The following is an 18090-nucleotide window of genomic DNA, read 5'->3' as shown; positions in this document are numbered from 1 at the left end:
AAAACAAAACAAAAACAAAAAACAAAAGAAATTGGGATCCTCCTGCCCTAGTTTCCCAGAGTGCTGGCGTTAGAGTGCTGCGCCTGGCTGGAGCAGCAATTTAAAGAGTTAAGAACAGGTTGCACCAGCAGGGAATTTGGGCTGGATGCTGTCTTTGGAACAAGTTACAGATTTATAACTCTCTCATTAGTAGTTGCTGTCATATCATCAATATACTAACTACCTAAGTATATTAAAGGTTAAAAATTACTTATGTGCTTAACACTTCTCAAGATAGAAGAGATGTAATTGCAGCTCTGTAGTTTAGAAACTACAGCTGATGAGACCAGTAAAAGTGCCCTGTTAAATCTGACGATCCTGTTCATGGAGTAATGATGCTAATAGTGAACACTGACCTTTGGTGAACCCTGAAATATACTTACTGCTGCTCCCTTTGTACACTGAGGGTACCAAGGCACAGAGAAGTCAAGTGAGCTGCCCAAGTAAATGATCAAGGGTGAGATTCAAACTCATAGACTCATTCTTTGATCATTAGGATTTAGCACTTACGTATTGTGGGATCTTGATTCTTGGGGGAAAAGTCCTCTTTAGGGAAAGACTTCAGAAACTGGGTGACTTCATGAGACTGAGTACCACATAGGTAAGGTAGTTAGGTGTTACGAGTTGCCGTCCTCTGTTACTCTTTACCGTGTGGTTATTTAGTCCTAAATCTTACCGTCTAGATAATGCTGTTGTTGAGTGTATTGCATTTATGTCTTTTAAACTGGGGTTACTGGTTCCTTTTCAGCAGCAAAATGAATTCTTAATTATCCTTGGGAGATTGCAGTCAGATATTCATCCCTGTGTGACTTCTGTTAGCTAGCATATTCATGCATCACCTTCCTTTGCCACCCAGCCAGCAAATGTTCTTTTTTTTTTTTAAGGACAGGTAGTCTTGTTATAGTCTGCAGGCTGGCCTTGAAATACTGGGTTCAAGCAATCCTCCTGCTTTAGCCTTCCAAGTGGCTGGGACTATAGGTTTGTGCCACTATACCAGGGAATTTCTTTTTTTTTTTTTGTCTTTTTGAGACATGGTCTTACTGTGCAGTTCCTTGAACTCACTTTGTTGCCCAGGCTGGTCTCGAACTCATAATGATCCTCCTGCCTCAGCCTTCCTGAGTGCTGGGATTACAAGTGTGCACCACGATGCCTGGCTCTGGTTTCTTGTTTTTTTTTTATTATTATTATTTTATTTTATTTTTGTCTTTTTGAGACAGGGTCTCACTATGCAATTCAGGCTGACCTTGAGCTTACTTTGTAGCCCAGGCTGGCCTCGAACTTGCAAGGATCCTCCTGCCTCCCCTCCCGAGTGCTGGGATTACAGGTGTGCGCCACCCCGCCCGGTTTGTTTTCGGTTTTTTTTGAGACAGGGTCTCAGATATATAGTTCAGGCTGGCCTTGAATTTGTGCTGATCCTTCTGCCTTAGTCTCTTGAGTGCTGGAGTTACAGACATGTGCCACCATACCCAGCAATGTTTTTGAAGGACTTACATGCATGCAGTTCTTTTACGAGAAAACTGATTTTATTTGCTGTAATAGGAAAAGTAGTTTGGACTAAGGAGCTATGTTTAAAAATAAGATCCAGCTGAGAGAAACTCAACTCACATCTTATTTGCGGCATAGACTTAGAAGTACAGATACTTCTCAATGTGTAGAGATATAGATAAGATACTACCTTTCATCATTTTATTATATGATGCCATGTCAAATGAAATTCTTATTTTTAGCTTTTTCTAAATACTGGAGTTAACCTATTTCGGTGAGATCTGATTGGCCGGTTACGTCTTTGATCGTGCAAGTGAAAGGCGCTTTATCTCTCTGTGATTTTGTTCATGCCTCCTGGCTGCATGCAGGGTTGTGTGAGGGAGAAAGGTCAGTCATAGAGTAGATCCTTGTGAAATGAATGCCTGTTGCTTTCCCCTTAGGTGACCTCACCAGTACTGGAACTGGACTGGTGAACAGTTGAGGGAAAAAGAGCACTGGGCGATTTGAGGTGCACATGGCAATGAGGTGGGTGGGTAGTGTTTCAAGTGAAACTGTTTCACTTCAAAAGGTTTGATACCAGTGTTGGTGAAAGTACGAGGAAACAGGTCTGCTCATCTGATGGTAGTTAGAAGGTAGCTGGATGTAAATACTCTTTTTGAAGGACACTTAGGCTCTGTCTACTAAAATTAGGTAATGTCCCTTTGGGCCTGAAATTTCATTCCTATCCAGGCATGGGGCTGTGGCCTGTAATTCCAGTGACTTGGAAGGGTGATGCAGGAGGCTTATAATTTTAAGCCCAGCCTGGGCAATTTAGGGAGACCCTGTCTTAAAATAAAAAGGACTGGGGGATGTAGGTCAGTGGTAGAACACCCATGAGTTTGACTCCAGCACTGCAAACACCACCCTCCTATTCCACTTCTAGAAATTGCAAACGGATATTGAAAAAGAACACCAATATACTGGGATGTTCATTGTGACATTGTGATAGGTTAGGGTACCCAAAACACAGCTGACAGTTACCTACTGGTTCACTAATGGATGCTTGGTAAAATTATGGTATGTCATTATTATGCAGGCATTAAAAGAGGCTTAAATCTTTATATACTCATAAAGATACCCTGTGTATATTGCACAGACAAAGGCATGGGGAGCAGTGTACACCTGTGTGTTTCTGTGATGCCTTGAGGATGTGTATATATAAAATGGTGTAAAATTCCTTAGCGGGAGTGGTGTCTGGGCGGTGGGACTACAAGGAATACAGTGTTACGTGATAGCAAGGCTGTTTTCCACTTAGATTTTGGAATACAATGAGAAAAGGCCTAAAACTCAACCTTGCGTTGTGTTGGAAGGCGTTCTCCTACATCTTCCAAAGGGCACTAATTGCAGTGCTGGTGTGTCTCAGTGGCACTGAGCCTGTCCCTTCTGCTTGGCCCCAGGGTATAAATGTGAGAGAGGGAAACCCAGTGGTTTTGTCACCTTTTCAATGCCGAGCTTTCCTGCCTTTCCTTCCATTCACCTTTTCACATGTGTCTAGGTTTGTTTTCTCCTTTTTGTTAAAAGTTTTGATTTTTTTTCATATTCAGGTATTCAGGAAGCACTCCTTGTGAGATGTGGGGTTTTAAATTTCTTTCCTGTACCTCCTAACAATCCAGCCTTTATTTTCTTATTATTTATATACATGTAATTCTGGAGTTTACTTTAAATTATTAGGTTAGCTTCCATAACACATCACTTCCATGTCTTGTACTTGTACCCACCAGCCTACATCTTACTATGTGTTAATCATTTCTGCTGGTCTTAAAGTAGCAGTCTTGCTAGCATACAAACGAGCTCCTCCCTGCGTTCCATCACCTGCTCCTTGTATGAGGTGGCAAGCAGATCTGACACCCTTGGCATTGTGGCACATGTAACCTTTTCATCTCACTGCTCAGAACTTTCCAGGGTTTTTTGCCTATCTATTCGGTTGGAGTGTTTCCTTTCTTTATTCATCCATCCATCCATCCATCCATCCATCCATCCATCCATCCATTTATTTACTTAGAGGAAGGGCCTTGCTATGTAGTTCAGGCTGGCCTTGAACTCACTATGTAGTTCAGGCTCCCATTGAACTCACAGTGATTTTCCTCCCTCAGCCTCCCAAGTGCTGGGATTACAGGCATGCGCCACCACGTCTAGCATTTTAGCCATTTAATATTTGATACCTGCTATTTCTAATGAACACAGAGTAGTAAAGGGAACAGCAGGTTTTGGCCATTCATGTTCTAGAAAAGAACTAGGAAGTGATGAGGCCTTGTGATTAGAGTTTTAGGGCAGTGGTTTCTAACTTGTCCATAGGGACAAGTTAACTTGTCTATACTAATTGTATGTGCATGTGTGCTGTTTTTTTCTTTTTCCTCTGGACTTGCATGCTTTTATATTTTAAGTTTTTTGTTGTTGTTGTTGTCTTTTTTTGAGACAGGGTCTCAGTATGCAGTTCAGGCTGGCGTTGAGCTCACTTTGTAGCCCAGGCTGGTCTCAAATTTGCAACGATCCTCCTGCCTCAGGCTCCCAAGTGCTGGGATTACAGGCATGTGCCACCACGCCTGGCTATACTTTAAGTTTTAAAGAGTTTGCTTTAAGAAATTTTCCTTGAGATTATTGAAGTCATAAAATTAAGATGGAAACTTCTGTTTTTTAGAGACCCAATCTAGTAATTAACCAGGGTAGGGAAGGAAAGGAAGAAGATCCATAGTCTAGGTTATAGGCCTGGCTCTTCCAGTGAATAACTCCATCATTCCATGGTCTGTTAAATGTTTTGTAAGAAGAAAGACATTAAGATGTCTTTGTTCATTTGCTGTGATTCACTGTTCAGACTTTGGTAATCTTTGTTTGCTGAATGGATATCAACGCTTGTTACTTACTAATTCTTAGCTACTGCTTTGCAGATGTGATGTGCTATATATGTCACTGTGAAGAATGCCAGGGAAATATTTTCTTATATTACTGCTCACTGTGAATGATTCACATATGTCTTGATTACAACGTCTCTGAGTACTGTAGGGATTTTCAGGCACTTATTTAGCTTCATTCTACCTTCATTGACAGAATTGACATTGCAGTGTACCGTCAGGTATTAGCATAAAAATCTCCCTATTCTTGCTCTTACAGCTATTGTGATTTACAGTCTGCTGGCTGGTAATCTAAGACCAAAAAGGGAAAAAAAAGGAAGTTACATTCTTCAAAGATTTTTCATAGGAGACATTGAAAACACAAATACCAAGTACACTGCATAGATATGCTATCAAGCTGTATTAAATTTCATTTGGTTGATACTGAGAAGCTGCTTCATGATGAGCTTTGTCCTAAGCATTATAGCTGGTTCAGCAAAGAAGCATATAGCTCTCAAGGAGAAATAGGATGTTCTAAAGTAGATGTTTCCACAAGGATTTTGCAGAGGGCTACCCAGATGTTTTCAGATTTCTGTAGATTTATGGGGAGATGATGTTTATACAGTGTCTGTGACTTGGTAGTTTTCAAGCTTAGATGTTGTTGTCATCCTTATGGGTGGAATGGTTTTCTTCTGTCCTAACTTCCTGTAGTTAGGCAGAGTCTACCTTGGAATAACAGATTTCCGTCTTCTCTGCTGCACATGTGGTTTTATGTAACTACACTAAAGACTCACAAATCTGGATCTCTGCTAATATCTCTCATTCAGTAGCTGCTGTCTGACAGGTGCTAGAGGCTGCATGATGGCCCTAGCTATGTGCCACCTGGAACATGTGCACAATATAGCAGATGCAGAGCTCATCATTTCTGGCTCCAGGTCTAAATAATCAGGAAAGATTTTCTTTGTCTAAGAAAGCTTACTTGTCATTGTTTCCTTTTCTTTTTGCTATACTAGGGATTGACCCCAGAGAGACTAAGCTACATCCCCAGCCCTTTTTTAAATTTTGATCTGCTTGGGGCTGGGGATTTAGCTCAGCGGCAAAGCACCTGCCTGGCAAGCGCAAGGTCATGAGTTCGGTTCCTGGTACCAGAAAAAAACCAAAATAAATAAATAAATAAATAAATAAATAAATAAATAAATTTTGAGACAGGGTCTCACTAAGTTGTCCAGGCTGGTTTTGAACTTGGAATCCTTTTGCCTGAATATCCTGAGTAGCTGGGATTACAGGTGTATATCACCACACCTTGCCTAAGAAAGTAATTTTATAATTTCTTGAGAGCAGGAGAAGAAAACTGAAAGTTTCAGTGAAGTGCCAGACATCTTTTAAGGTCTTGTCATCTGTAATTTCTCAATAAAAAGTTTTTCTAAATACTTTCACTAGATCATTTGTTTAGATTTTTATTGTGGGGGCTGGGGATATAGCTCAGTGGCACAGCACCTGCCTGGCAAGCATAGGGTCCTGAGTTCAATTCCTAGTACCAAAATAATGTTAAAAAAATAATAATAGGGGTGTAGTGACGCACCCCTGTAATCCCAGCGCTCAGGAGGCTGAGACAGGAGGATCACTGCAAGTTTGAGACAAGCCTAGGCCACATAGTGAGCTCAATGTCAGCCTGAACTGCATAGTGAGGCCCTGTCTCAAAAAGACAAAAAAAGTTTTTGAAAAAAAAAATAATAATAATAGATTTTCATTGTGAACTTGTTAATGTGTCATCTTGAGACTCTTTCAGGTCTTTTCTTATTCTTGGGGCAGGGTGTCTTTTCTCTAGAGTTCAGTTGTATTTTAAGTTTTTAAACTTTAAACCAGAAGCCTGTGACTACCTCTTTGACAATGATTGTAACTTTTGCACAGAAGCAGAGTGCGGTCAAATATGTATAATCTTTCTTTCTAAAATATTTTAAGGATAAATCCCAGATATCAGTCATCTAAGAGGGGTTTAAGATGCCCCTCTTAAAAATATGGATATTTTATTAATAACAATAATACTGTTATCATACTTAAGAAAAATAACTGGTTATTTGGGAAGATGATAGTTTTGCTATACTAGGGATCCAACCTAGAGACTTGCATATGCTAGGCAAATGCTTTGCCACTGACTTATATCCCTTAGCTTGAGGTGATACACTTCTTTTTTTTTTCCTGGTACCGGGAATCGAACTCACGACCTTGTGCTTGCCAGGCAGGCACTGTGCCGCTGAGCTAAATCCCCAGCCCAAGGTGATACACTTTTAATAAACCGATGTTTTCTTTTGAATCCAGTTTTCTTTTGATTGTCAAGGTAACTAAATTGAGCAAAGTGTAAGAGTGAAGTACTGCTTAGCCAAATATACTGCTAATTTGTGTACATGCATTTATATAGTACATAAATTTGTGATTTTTCAGTTATAAGTAGCTGGGCATGGTGTCACATACCTGTAAGTCCCAGCACTCCAGAGGCTGGGGCAAGAGCATCACTTTGAGTTCGAGGCCACCTGAGCTACAAAGTGAGTTCAAAGTCAGCTTGAACTACATAGTGGAACCCTGTCTCCAAAAAGATAACCAAAAAAAAAAAAGCCATTCAGTTATAAGTAAAACGTACTATTGTCTTAGAATAGTAAAACATGATCCTGGCATGATGGGGCACACCTATAATCCCAGCACTCCTCGGGACCAAGGCAGGCAGCTGGCAAGTTCAAGCCCAGCTTAGGCACTTTGGTGACTTACAGAGACCCTATCTCAAACTGAAAGAGACTGGAGGGATAGCCCAGTGCAAAGGCCCTAGGTTCAATCCCAAGTGCCACAAATAAAAAAAGTTTGTTTATTAAGGAGCTATTTATATTTTGTCACTAGTCTCATGGCCTCATGACTTGTAAATATTTTGAGATGCTTAATTGGAATGTGTACTTTTTACGAACATAAATCTTATTTCTCTGATCTCAAGTTGGCATTTTTATTATTCCCTATTTGATTTCACTTTTCTGTTCCTGTCACCTTGCCTGCAACTGTGTCATCTCTGTCTTGGAGTATATGATTTTGTAAATCTACTTTTCTTTTATTTATCTTTTTGAAACAGGGTCTTACTATGCAGTTCAGGCTGGCTTTGAACTCACTTTATAACCCAGGCAATGATCCTCCTGATCCAGCCTCCCCAGTGCTGGGATTACACATGTGCCCCACCATGCCTGGTATAAGTCTACTTTAAAAAATATTGTTAGCCTACTGAAAGCTAGAGTGCTGGTCATAACTGACTACATTTTTAGTTTTGTTAGAACTCTTATATGGAAAATTTCAAACAAACAAAAATAGAATGGGTAGTATAATCTCCATGTAGCCATCATGCACATTAAAAAGTTACCACCTTAGCCCAGTGTGGTGGCACATGCCTGAAATCCCAACTAATTGGGATGCTGAGGCAGGAGTATTGCAAGTTTGAGGCTTGGGTAGCTTAGTGAGACCTTGTTTCTTTTTTTTTTTTTCCTGAGACCTTGTTTCAAAATAAAAGGTGGTTTCTTCCCAACCCCCAAAAGGCTTGGGGTATAACTTGGTGGTAGAGCACTTACCTAGCATGTGTTAAGCCCCTGAGTTCAACCCTCAGTACCAAAAAAAATGAAAAAAGAACTCAGGCTAATACCATTTCTTCTATATGTCTTGTACCCCTATCCCAACTAGGTTAAATAGTGAAGGTTGCTTGGTTTCTTCAGCCTTCTATTGTTGATCTCAAGGAGAGTTGGAAGCAGGCTGGTCTGAACCTAGAGAGAAAAAAGCAGTATTCTTCATCCCAGGCCCTCCCTGGAAACAGTTCTGGAGGCCACCTTCTTTTACAAAGTTATTATCAGTAAGTTTAGGACACAGTGATGTCTGCGTCCTGGGTCCTTGCCCTGTCACTGTCAATCCTTTGACACAGGTTTAGCCCGTGGCTCCCTTTCTGGAAATTGCAGAATTGTATAAAAATGACTTCTAAAATCTCAATAGACATGTTTTGCCAAGAATGTCAGTTTTCTCTTGACGGTTTAGCATTTGCCTTTAAATATTAGGTTGTGTAATCATAATGCCATTCAGGGAAAATAAGGTGGTGGGTAGCTGACATTTTAAAAGTGAAACGGACTTGGCTTCCTGGGAGTGTTCATCATTATTCTACGGAAAATAATGACGATCCTTAATAGCGAAGTGCTAAGTAATGGGTAAAACCAGTATTTTGTGAATGACATAGAGATGAGTAAAATGTGATTTATGGGTTTAATAAAAACAGCATCTGAATAATTTTTATATTTCCAAGCCTTGAAACTATGAAAATAATGAACTTTTTACCGAGTTTACAGTAGTCTACCAAGCCTAACCAGCCCATCTCAGAAACAGATCATTATTTTTGTCATTTTTAACTGGCCTGTTCATTGGCATCCGTGTCCTTGACTTTGCAGCTGAGAGGAGAAAGAAACTTGTGGCCTCTGCCATAAATACTCATGGTAATAGCAGTCAGGTAATTTTATATACTTTTTTGTAACAAGTCATTCATTCAGTGGTGATGGAATGATTTATTTTTAATGCAGTGTTTTTCTTTTGACTAAACCTGAATTCTTTTTTTAAAATCTAATTTAGTGTGTGTACCATTCCAAGGCAGCATAAATTTAGCACAGCCTCTCATTTACCAATTTGGAAGATTTTAACATGATTTAAGAAAGGAGAATCATCTTTTCAAGTACATAGAAGCATGGACTAAATCCTAAACAAACCATAAAGTGAAAGAAACCCAGATTTATTGCATCTTTCAGGTAAAGGATAGGAAAGATCTTTAGCTCTCCAAAGGTAACATCTTACGGTCTTCACGCGATTAACCGAGAGTAATTGCTCTAGGTCAGTGCCCCTCACAGCAAATTAATTCTGATAGATGGAGAATATTGCTTCTATGGATTCTTTATAATTAGTTGCAGGGTTTTGTTATGTTTGTTTAACTGTTTGCAATCCTTTCCACTACTGCATTCTTTTGCTAACTTCTTGAGTATGTTTAGTTTTGTTACTGGCGAGATTGTCTTTTTTTGTTTTTTTTTGTTTTTTTTGGTTTTTCTCCGGTACCGGGAACCGAACTCACGACCTTGCGCTTGCCAGGCAGGCGCTTTTGCCGCTGAGCTAAATCCCCAGCCCGTGGCGAGATTGTCTTTACCTATTTTATATTCAGCCGACTTCTGGATATTCTGAGTTGAACGAGCATACATATATGCTGTTGGAGAGGAGGCACTAGGAGTTACTAATAGTAGCCTAAATGATGTAGAATTCATTTAACCAGTTTCCTGTTGTTAAAAATGTGATTATTTCTGTTCAAGCATTACAGTAAATATTTATTGGCATGTGTATCAGGAACCCCACCACCACACACATACACTGGTGATTGAACTCAGGGCCTTTGCGTTGATCTACATCCCCAGCCCTTAAAAAACAATTTAAAAAAAAAGTTTTTTTTGTTGTTGTTGTCTTTTTGAGACAGGATTTCACGATGCTCTTCTGGCTGGCCTTGAACTCACATTGTAGCGAACTCACAGTGATCCTCCTGCCTCAGCCTCCCAAGTGCCTAGATTACAGGTTTGAGCCACCGTGCCTGGTTTAAAAATTTTTTTTTTGAGGAAGGGTCATACTAAATTGTTCATGCTGGGCTTGTGATCTTGTGAACTTGTGATCTTCCTGCCTCAGTCTCCCAGAATGGTGGGATTACAGACTTACATTTTTTTTTCTGTTTGTCTTTTTGAGACAAGGTCTCACTATGCAGTTCAGGCTGGTCTCAAACTCATCTTGTAGCCCAGACTGGCCTTGAACTCACAAAGATCCTTCTGCCTCAGCCTCCCAAGTGCTGAGATTACAGGTGTGCACCACCATACCCGGGTGGGCCTACATTTTTAGTAAAGAACAGCATACATAACCAGGTGTAGTGGTGCATGCCTGTAAACCCAGCACTTGGGAAGCTGAGGTAGGAGATGATTTCAAAGCCATCCTACACTACAAAGTGAGACCCTGTCTCAAAAATTCAACAGAACAAAACAGAATACAAATGAATAGCATACACAAAAAGTGTGCAAATCAGTTTTATAATTTGGTGACAAAGAACAATACATCATCCAGTAGTCCCCTTCACACCGCTTTCTGAATAGCACAGCTCGCTACTGAAATAACCACTATTCTAATTTCTGGCACCACTGGTTAGTTTAGCCTCTTTGAAATATGTGTAAATGGAATCATATCATCTATTCTTTTTTTATGTCTGAATTTTTTCACTTATCTGTGAAGCTTATACATTTGTCTATCAAGTGAGTTATTTTTAAAATTTGTATAATATTCTGTTGGACAGCTATATTGTAGTTTACTCTTTGTAGTGTTAATGAACATTGGAATTCCCCTACCTTTTGGATATTACAAGGAGTGTTGTGATCATTCTTAAATATGTGTTGCAATAAACATTCGTACATATCTCTTGGGCATATACCCTGAGTAGTGCTTATGGGCATGGGGCAGCATATGTGCAGGCTTGGTACTACCATGTAGCTTTCCACAGTAGGTGACAACATTCCACACTTGCACCAGCAAGACCTGGCTGTTTTTGAAAAACAGTGTTATAGAAGTGAACTATAGAACTTTTTTTAAAAAAAACAGTCTCACTATGTAGTTCCGGCAAACCTTGAACTCATTACGTGGCCTGTGCTGGCCTTGTACTCGCAGCAGTCCTCCTCCCTCAGCCTCCCAACTGCTGGGATTGTAAGCATGCGCCACCATGCCCGACCCAGTAAATGCTTTAGAATTTGCTGTTAGATTTGCCCTCAAAGGTACAATTCATACTCTGTTGACACTAGATTGTTATTTAACCCTTTCAGTCTTTATCAAGTTATAGGAAAAAAGATCAATTTTAAGTTCCCTTAATGAGTTGAAACCGCCCCCCCATTACTCTGGTGCTAGAGACTGAACCCAGGTCTCACGTGGTAGGCAAGTGCTCTGCCACTGAGCTAGATCCCCTTGAATTTAACAGTCCTCCTGTCTCAGCCTCCTGAGTAGCTGGGATTACAGGCATGCACCACTGTGCCTTGCTGAGTTGAACTAACCTTAATTTTTCCATTTCAGTTTTATTTTCTTGACTTCGTGGCTTTGGCCTTTTCTTTGTTAGGATGTGACCCTCCCTCTGGTACCCACCCTGCCCCATGGTTTTTTTTTTTTTTTTTTGGTTTTTCTCCGGTACTGGGAATCAAACTCACGACCTTACGCTTGCCAGGCAGGCGCTTTGCCGCTGAACTAAATCCCCAGCCTCCCCGTGGTTTTGGAATAACTCTTTTTAAAATTTTTTGAGATAGGTTGTCCTCAAACTCAGTGTTCAGCCTAGACTGAGCTTGAACTGAAGGAGATCTGCCTCTGCTTCCCAAGTTCTGGCATTACAGTTGTATACCTCTGTGCCTGGCTGAACTCATCTTAAAAATCCACTTTCTGGAGAGAGCTGAATATTGAGCCCAAGGCCTTGTATATCTGTCATGGTTACTTTTCTTATTGCTGACACCCAAAATTAAAGAGGAGTTTATTTATTAAGTGCACAGTTTGTAGAAGTTTCAGTCCATAATAGACTGGTTCCAAGGCAGGGTGGCATGGCAGACAGGCATCACAGAAGAGAAAACAGTTGAAGGTTGCACAGAAGTTAGCAAAGCAAACAAGGGACGAACACAGCTCTTTCTATCCCTTGTATATTATCCAGGCTACTTGTGGGGGGAACTCATACCCTTAATCCTAGTGGCCTTGATACTAGCATTGTACTGTGAATCTATCCCAGTGTCACACACTCTAGATCCAGCCACCTCTGCAAAAGCCCCACCTATGACCACATGAGGCTTTGGGGGGACATCTAGGCACAAGCCACAACAACATCCTAAGTATATCTCCTATCACTTGAGCTACACCCTCAGCAAAATACACATTTTGGGGGCTTACACCAGTGATGGGGAACCTTTTAGAGCTTTCAGTAATAACAAACAGCCCCTGCAGCATGTGTGCTGTTGGTTTACCAACCTACTGGTCTATACCATATTTGTTTTTCTCCCTAGTATTTTGTTTACAATATAGATGTTTTAAATGTGTGTATGTTTGTGTCTGCTACTCTTTCTTTTGTGGTTTTTAGCCTTGCCTTCATTCTTAGGGAGGCCTTTTCTATTGAAAAGTCTATTTTTTGGAGGGTTCCCCCCCACACTGTTTTTGTTAGTTATACAGAGATAAACAGCTTTCATTTGGGCGGATTTGTATAAACACATAATGTACTTTAATCATTCCCCGCTCACCACCCCCATGGCTCCTCCACCCTCTGCCCAGTTTCACATGTCTGGGGTATTTTTCAATGTGTATAATGTGTTTTGATCATATTCATGCCCCTTATTTTTCATTCTTACACTCCCTTCTTCATTCCCTTTCGTTGCTTCCTCTTTTTGAATAATAGTCTCCCTTCCTCTTTTTTAGGTTTCACCTATTAGGGAGAACATGTGATATTTATCTTTCTAAATCGGGCGTATTTCACTTAATGTGCTGATTTTCTGAGCCTTCCATTTTTCTGCAAATGACAAATTGTGTTCTTTTTTATGGTTGAATAATCCTCCATTGTGTATATATATCACATTTTCTTTATCCATTCATCTGCTGATAGGCATCTAGGCTGGTTCTATACCTTGTCTGTTGTATGTTATGCTGCAGTGGACATGGAATCCTAGGTATCCTTGTGATATGGTTACTTTAATTCCTTCAGGTATATACTAAGTGGTGTAGCTGGATCAAACAGTAGTTCTTTCTTTAGGTTTTTGAGGAATCTCTATATTTATTTCCATAGCAGTTGTAGTAATTTACTATTCTTACCAGTAGTGTAAAAGAATTCTTTTTATCCCCCACATCTTGGCGAGCATTTGTTTTTGTGTTCTGATTGGGGTAAAATGAAATTTAAATGTAGTTTTGATTTGCATTTCCCCTCTTTGAGTGCTTTATTATTACATGTGGAGTTGCCGCCCCCCCAAAAAAGAGAGATTTTAAAAATTGTAAAGCATCTATACATTAAAAAAATTAGTGTTATCTGGAATGTTTTGCAGGCATCAGAGGGTGTTTGGGCAGGAAAAATTTTGTATGCCAGCAGGCATGTGTGTGTCATTTGACCAACAAGAAATGATGCCATGTAGATGATCCTATGTAGATTTGATATGAATCCTTCTAGTGTGCCTGTTATTAAAGTAATTAATTTTCATTTAGAAGAGAATGAGATCAAATTAACCTAGACCGAAGTATCTTACTTGATAAGGTAATACTCTCCAGCTAGGACCTCATCAAAATATACCTTACGTCTTGTACGCTGTCCTGTGACATACAGGACAGATGCCTGGGGAACCAAATGCTTAATTTCAGACCTTTAAAAATAATGCTGCAGTGAGACTTGAGATCTACCCCAAATCCGTACAACCTAAAATTCCTACCATAGAGTCATTACCAGGTTAAACCATGAAGTGGAGAATTGATTTTAGATTGTAGCTCTTCTATGAGTGAATTTGGTTTCTGTAATTGAAGCTTAGTACTTTAGAAGGTATATGAGTCTCAGGATCAGTTAAGGTTTTGAGGACGAGAACTCAGAAATCTTACTGCTGTGTGTTTAGAGTTCCAGACCACACCAGAACCTGGAGATAAGTATAAAGCGTTTTGGGAGGGGAGGAAAGTGCATAGGTGAAAATAAGCAGAACAGATAAGATAGAACCACTGGTCATGCAGCTTGTACCACACAATGGGACTGCCCCGTGCTGCTAGATGGGACAGTCATGCATGTGCCGGCAGTGTTTCAGAGCCATCCAGCAGCACAACATACAAATTATAGCCCTGTCATGAACATGTTAAAAATTTTTTTTTTGTTTTTAATCTACTTGTAGCAAGGTTGTATCATCAGTTCGATTATTGCATAAACCAAGGAGAAAATTATGAGGGCTTGCCTTAGTAAATCCATAATTTTAGAAGTATCTTTTTCTCTAATGGTGACAAAGTGAAGGGGAGGGTAAAGGAGAAATTGGCTCTGCAGAGTGAACTTGGGTCGAATAAAAGAAGTACACCCTGAGGAACATAGGGCAGGCTGCTGTGAGGTCAGCCGCAGTAACCTAGGAGAATCAGTGTTTTTTGAGCTTTTGAATTTGACTGAAGGAAATAGTGGATTTATATTAAGGGCTTGTTGGGGATAGATTGGGGAGAAAAGGGTTCAGAAGGGAGAAAAGATACAGGTGCTCTTTTTTTATTTACATATAGGAAAATGTTAAAACATTTTTGATATTTAATCTACACAGAATTCCTATGAAATTGTGTTTTCCCAATTGGCAGAGAGAGAAGAAAATGTTGGGGAGCAAATTTACATTATTTTGTCTAGGCTCACAAACCTAGTAAGTGGCAGTCCTGGGATTTGAGCACTGATCTCTGAACCCAAAGCTCATGCATTACTATTTTCATAACAGTACAAATAGCTTCCTAAATTAGAGTTGTTATGTATACAGTGGTACCTTGGTTCATGAATGCTTTGCTTACAGATAATTTGGTTTTCAAAGGGAAGTGTTTGGTAAAATTTGTTTTTTGTTTGGGAACTGTGCATCAGATGGCAAATGTGTCTGGTGCCAACCGTCTTTTTTGCATGAACATGAACATGGCCATTTCCTCCAAAATCATGCAATGAATTAAGTTTGTGAACTGAGGTACCCCACTGTGTTTTATATTTTATTGGTATATCAAGTTTTGGTAACACTTTAATTGGCCTGTCTTGAGGATGTCACCAGTACTTCTTCCAGGTAGCATAAAGCCTGTGTAATTTCCTTTAACTTCCACCCAAGCATTGAGAGTAAGCATGAAGTTACAATCCTGGGAGGACTCAATGAATTTGTAGTGAAGTTCTATGGACCACAAGGAAGTAAGTACATGTGTTGGTATGTGTCCTTTTATTGCAGTCTTTTAGACAGTAAGAATATCAAAGGCAAGTGGTGGTAGCATCCATAGTTTTTGAGATGTCCAGAGACATCTCGAAAGATTGAAGAAATCTTTCTCTCCTCATAATTTACTTCATATACTTTCCTCTTTTATGAATTGTGAATTCTAGGTTTTGTTATGGATGGCCACATGGGTGGTTTCTAGGGGAGTATATTTTGCTGTTTTTTGTTTAATGGGCGAGGGAGGCACCTATGGGATTGGTTGAGATAGGACAAAAAGGAACCATGGCTGTTACTTACCAATAATTAAATAATATTAAATAGAATCAATTAAATTTGAAGGAGAGAATGAATTTTTGCTTATTTTTTTAACTCTGGGTCTTTTAGAGAAAAATGTTCATCAGAACATAGAGTACCTGCTGATGCAGTAGATTTCTGACTCTTAAAAGGAGTTTAAGTGGAGGCTATCACAGAAGATTAGGATTAATGTTTAACTCACATGCAGATTTATTTCTAATTTGGAGACAACAGTTCTGATGTCTAGTACCTTCTATTCCAGCACCTTATGAAGGCGGAGTATGGAAAGTTCGAGTGGATCTCCCTGATAAGTACCCCTTCAAATCTCCATCTATAGGTATGTGACTGCTTGGCTTCTCTCTTTAAAGAAAAAAAGTTTTTTTGTGGGAGATAATTCCAGAAGTACAACTTCACAAATGATTACTTAACTGAATCCCCTGCTTCTTTTTAGGCGTTAATTAACCAGTGGTAGGATAGGGGCTTCCCTAATGGGATAGAAGACATTTAAATGCACCCTATATGATTATCATTACCATTATTCTAGATTTTTCTTTAATTATCAGATTAGAACTACCAACTTTAAAGTCAACTGTCTAGGCTATTTTATCAGTAGAAAATAAACAAATTCTTAAATCTCATTTTGAATATATCAGATTGTTAGAATGAATATTATATAGTTTCTGTTCTGTCATTTAAAAGTCTAGCCTAGAACTTACTTTGCTGTGTTTAATTCCAGCTCTGGGTACCTAGCAATGAAGTGATCCTTTTTCACTCTCTTCAGCCCCGCTCTATTCTGGCTTTTAAACAGTGGATAAAAGTACCACGAAAAAGAATAGCAACTTGGTGGCTTTGTGCAAGGCAAGAGAGGCCTTTTCCTTACTTTCATAGTTCTTAATTGGTGATGATATTAAACTGTCACCCCTATTAAGGCACTGAGTGATAGTTTATTTTAGTATCAGAGCTGTAAAGGTACACTTGATTGAAAGTTGACACTTTTAAATATTTTGAGATTGTTGAATAATTGTAGTAATTTGATTAACTTCAGTCAGCTCTTTTTGCTTCAGTCTATGTGACTTTAAAATAGTTTAAAATATTGCAAATTTTAAGTAAGAACCATGAAATAAAATTGCGATGTATTGAGTATTCTGACCATCAGACTGAGTCTCATGTTGAGAATTAACAAAATTCAGGTATCTTGCTGTGCTCTGGGCTGTCTTGGAACTAATGCCAGATCTCATGAAGTTTTTGTTGTTGTTGAGTGGAGGCTGGCTTTGCACTCACTATGTAGCACTGTGTGGCCTTGAACTCATAGCAGTCTTCCTGCTGCAGCCATCTGAGTGCTGGGATGACAGGTGTGCACCACCATGCCTGGCTGGATCTCATATAGTTTAGATAAAGTCCAGCTCCATACAAAATTTTTTAAAACGGCATGGGCCAAAACATTCTGAGGTTTTGCTTAATTCCAGGCTCTCACATTTTTTAATAGGGCAGTTAGTACAAAAGAGTTAGGATGGTCACAGACTAAGTCCCAGTTAAAAGCAGCAGCTATTTTCTCAACATCTAGCTTTGCGTGCTTTAGAGTTTTATGCTCTGAAAAAACGATCTAGCTTTGCATGCTTTAGAGTTTTATGCTCTAAAAAAAAATACAGAACATCTGTAATTCCTTCTTAGGCTGGGAATCTTAGTGGTCATTTGAACAACAAATGGTAATTTGAGTTCCTTGAGTGAGTTTTCTAAAACCCACAGTTGAGAAGATCTTTAATGGATAAATGAATCAGAAATTTCCTTATTGCTGCAAGGGTCTCCAAGCTATGGAGTTAGGATGGAGGTGTAAGGTGTTGAGTCAGAGACCTTTTGGGGAAGTGCATTGAAGTTAATACCTGTGTAGTTGACAGCAGCAGCTTTTCCCTGGTTCCATTCCACATTTGCAGATATGTCACTCACTTTGAGAGGGCTTTTGAGGATTGTTGGAGTTCTTTTTCCCTAATTTATTCATCTCTTAATAGGTTATTTCCTTTTTGACCATTTTAAAGTTTTATATAGTTGAATGGTACCTTAGTTACTTTCCTCATTGCTGAGACAAACTACCACCCACATTTAAAGGAGGAGAAGTTTATTTTGGCTCTCAGTTTGTAGAGGTCAGTCTATAGTCAGCTGGCCCCAACGCAGGTGGCATAGCAGAGGGGCATCACAGAGAATAGTTCATGATGTGGCAGGCAAAAAACAAGGCAGCAAAGTAGCAAGCCTGGGCAACAGCCCTGTTTCTCTCCCTTATGTTCCATCCCTAAGGGCAGGTAGCGCTCACACCATTAATCCCAGCATTGCACACACTAGATCCAGCCACCTACGAAAAGCCTCACCTGTGGTGGTTGCATGAGGCTTTGGGGAAACATAAAAGGCATAACAAGTGGTATGATTGTGTA

At 39.6% G+C, this 18090-nt stretch overlaps 1 protein-coding gene across 1 annotated transcript in view; it reads left to right on the top strand.

Annotated features, from left to right (window-relative positions):
* Positions 1 to 18090, top strand: part of Ube2h (ubiquitin-conjugating enzyme E2H) — a 114402-nt gene that overhangs the window by 47259 nt on the left and 49053 nt on the right. The window contains exons 2-3 of the mRNA XM_005402418.2: positions 15278 to 15354; positions 15930 to 16004. Coding sequence (XP_005402475.1) covers positions 15278 to 15354; positions 15930 to 16004 — 152 coding nt within the window. The remainder of the gene's footprint in view (positions 1 to 15277; positions 15355 to 15929; positions 16005 to 18090) is intronic.

Source organism: Chinchilla lanigera, unplaced genomic scaffold (assembly GCF_000276665.1).
Source record: "Chinchilla lanigera isolate Chin_1 unplaced genomic scaffold, ChiLan1.0 scaffold00078, whole genome shotgun sequence".
Taxonomy (NCBI): Eukaryota; Metazoa; Chordata; class Mammalia; order Rodentia; family Chinchillidae; genus Chinchilla; species Chinchilla lanigera.
The sequence above is the reverse complement of the archived record's forward strand: the minus strand, read 5'-3'. Positions and strand labels throughout refer to the sequence as shown.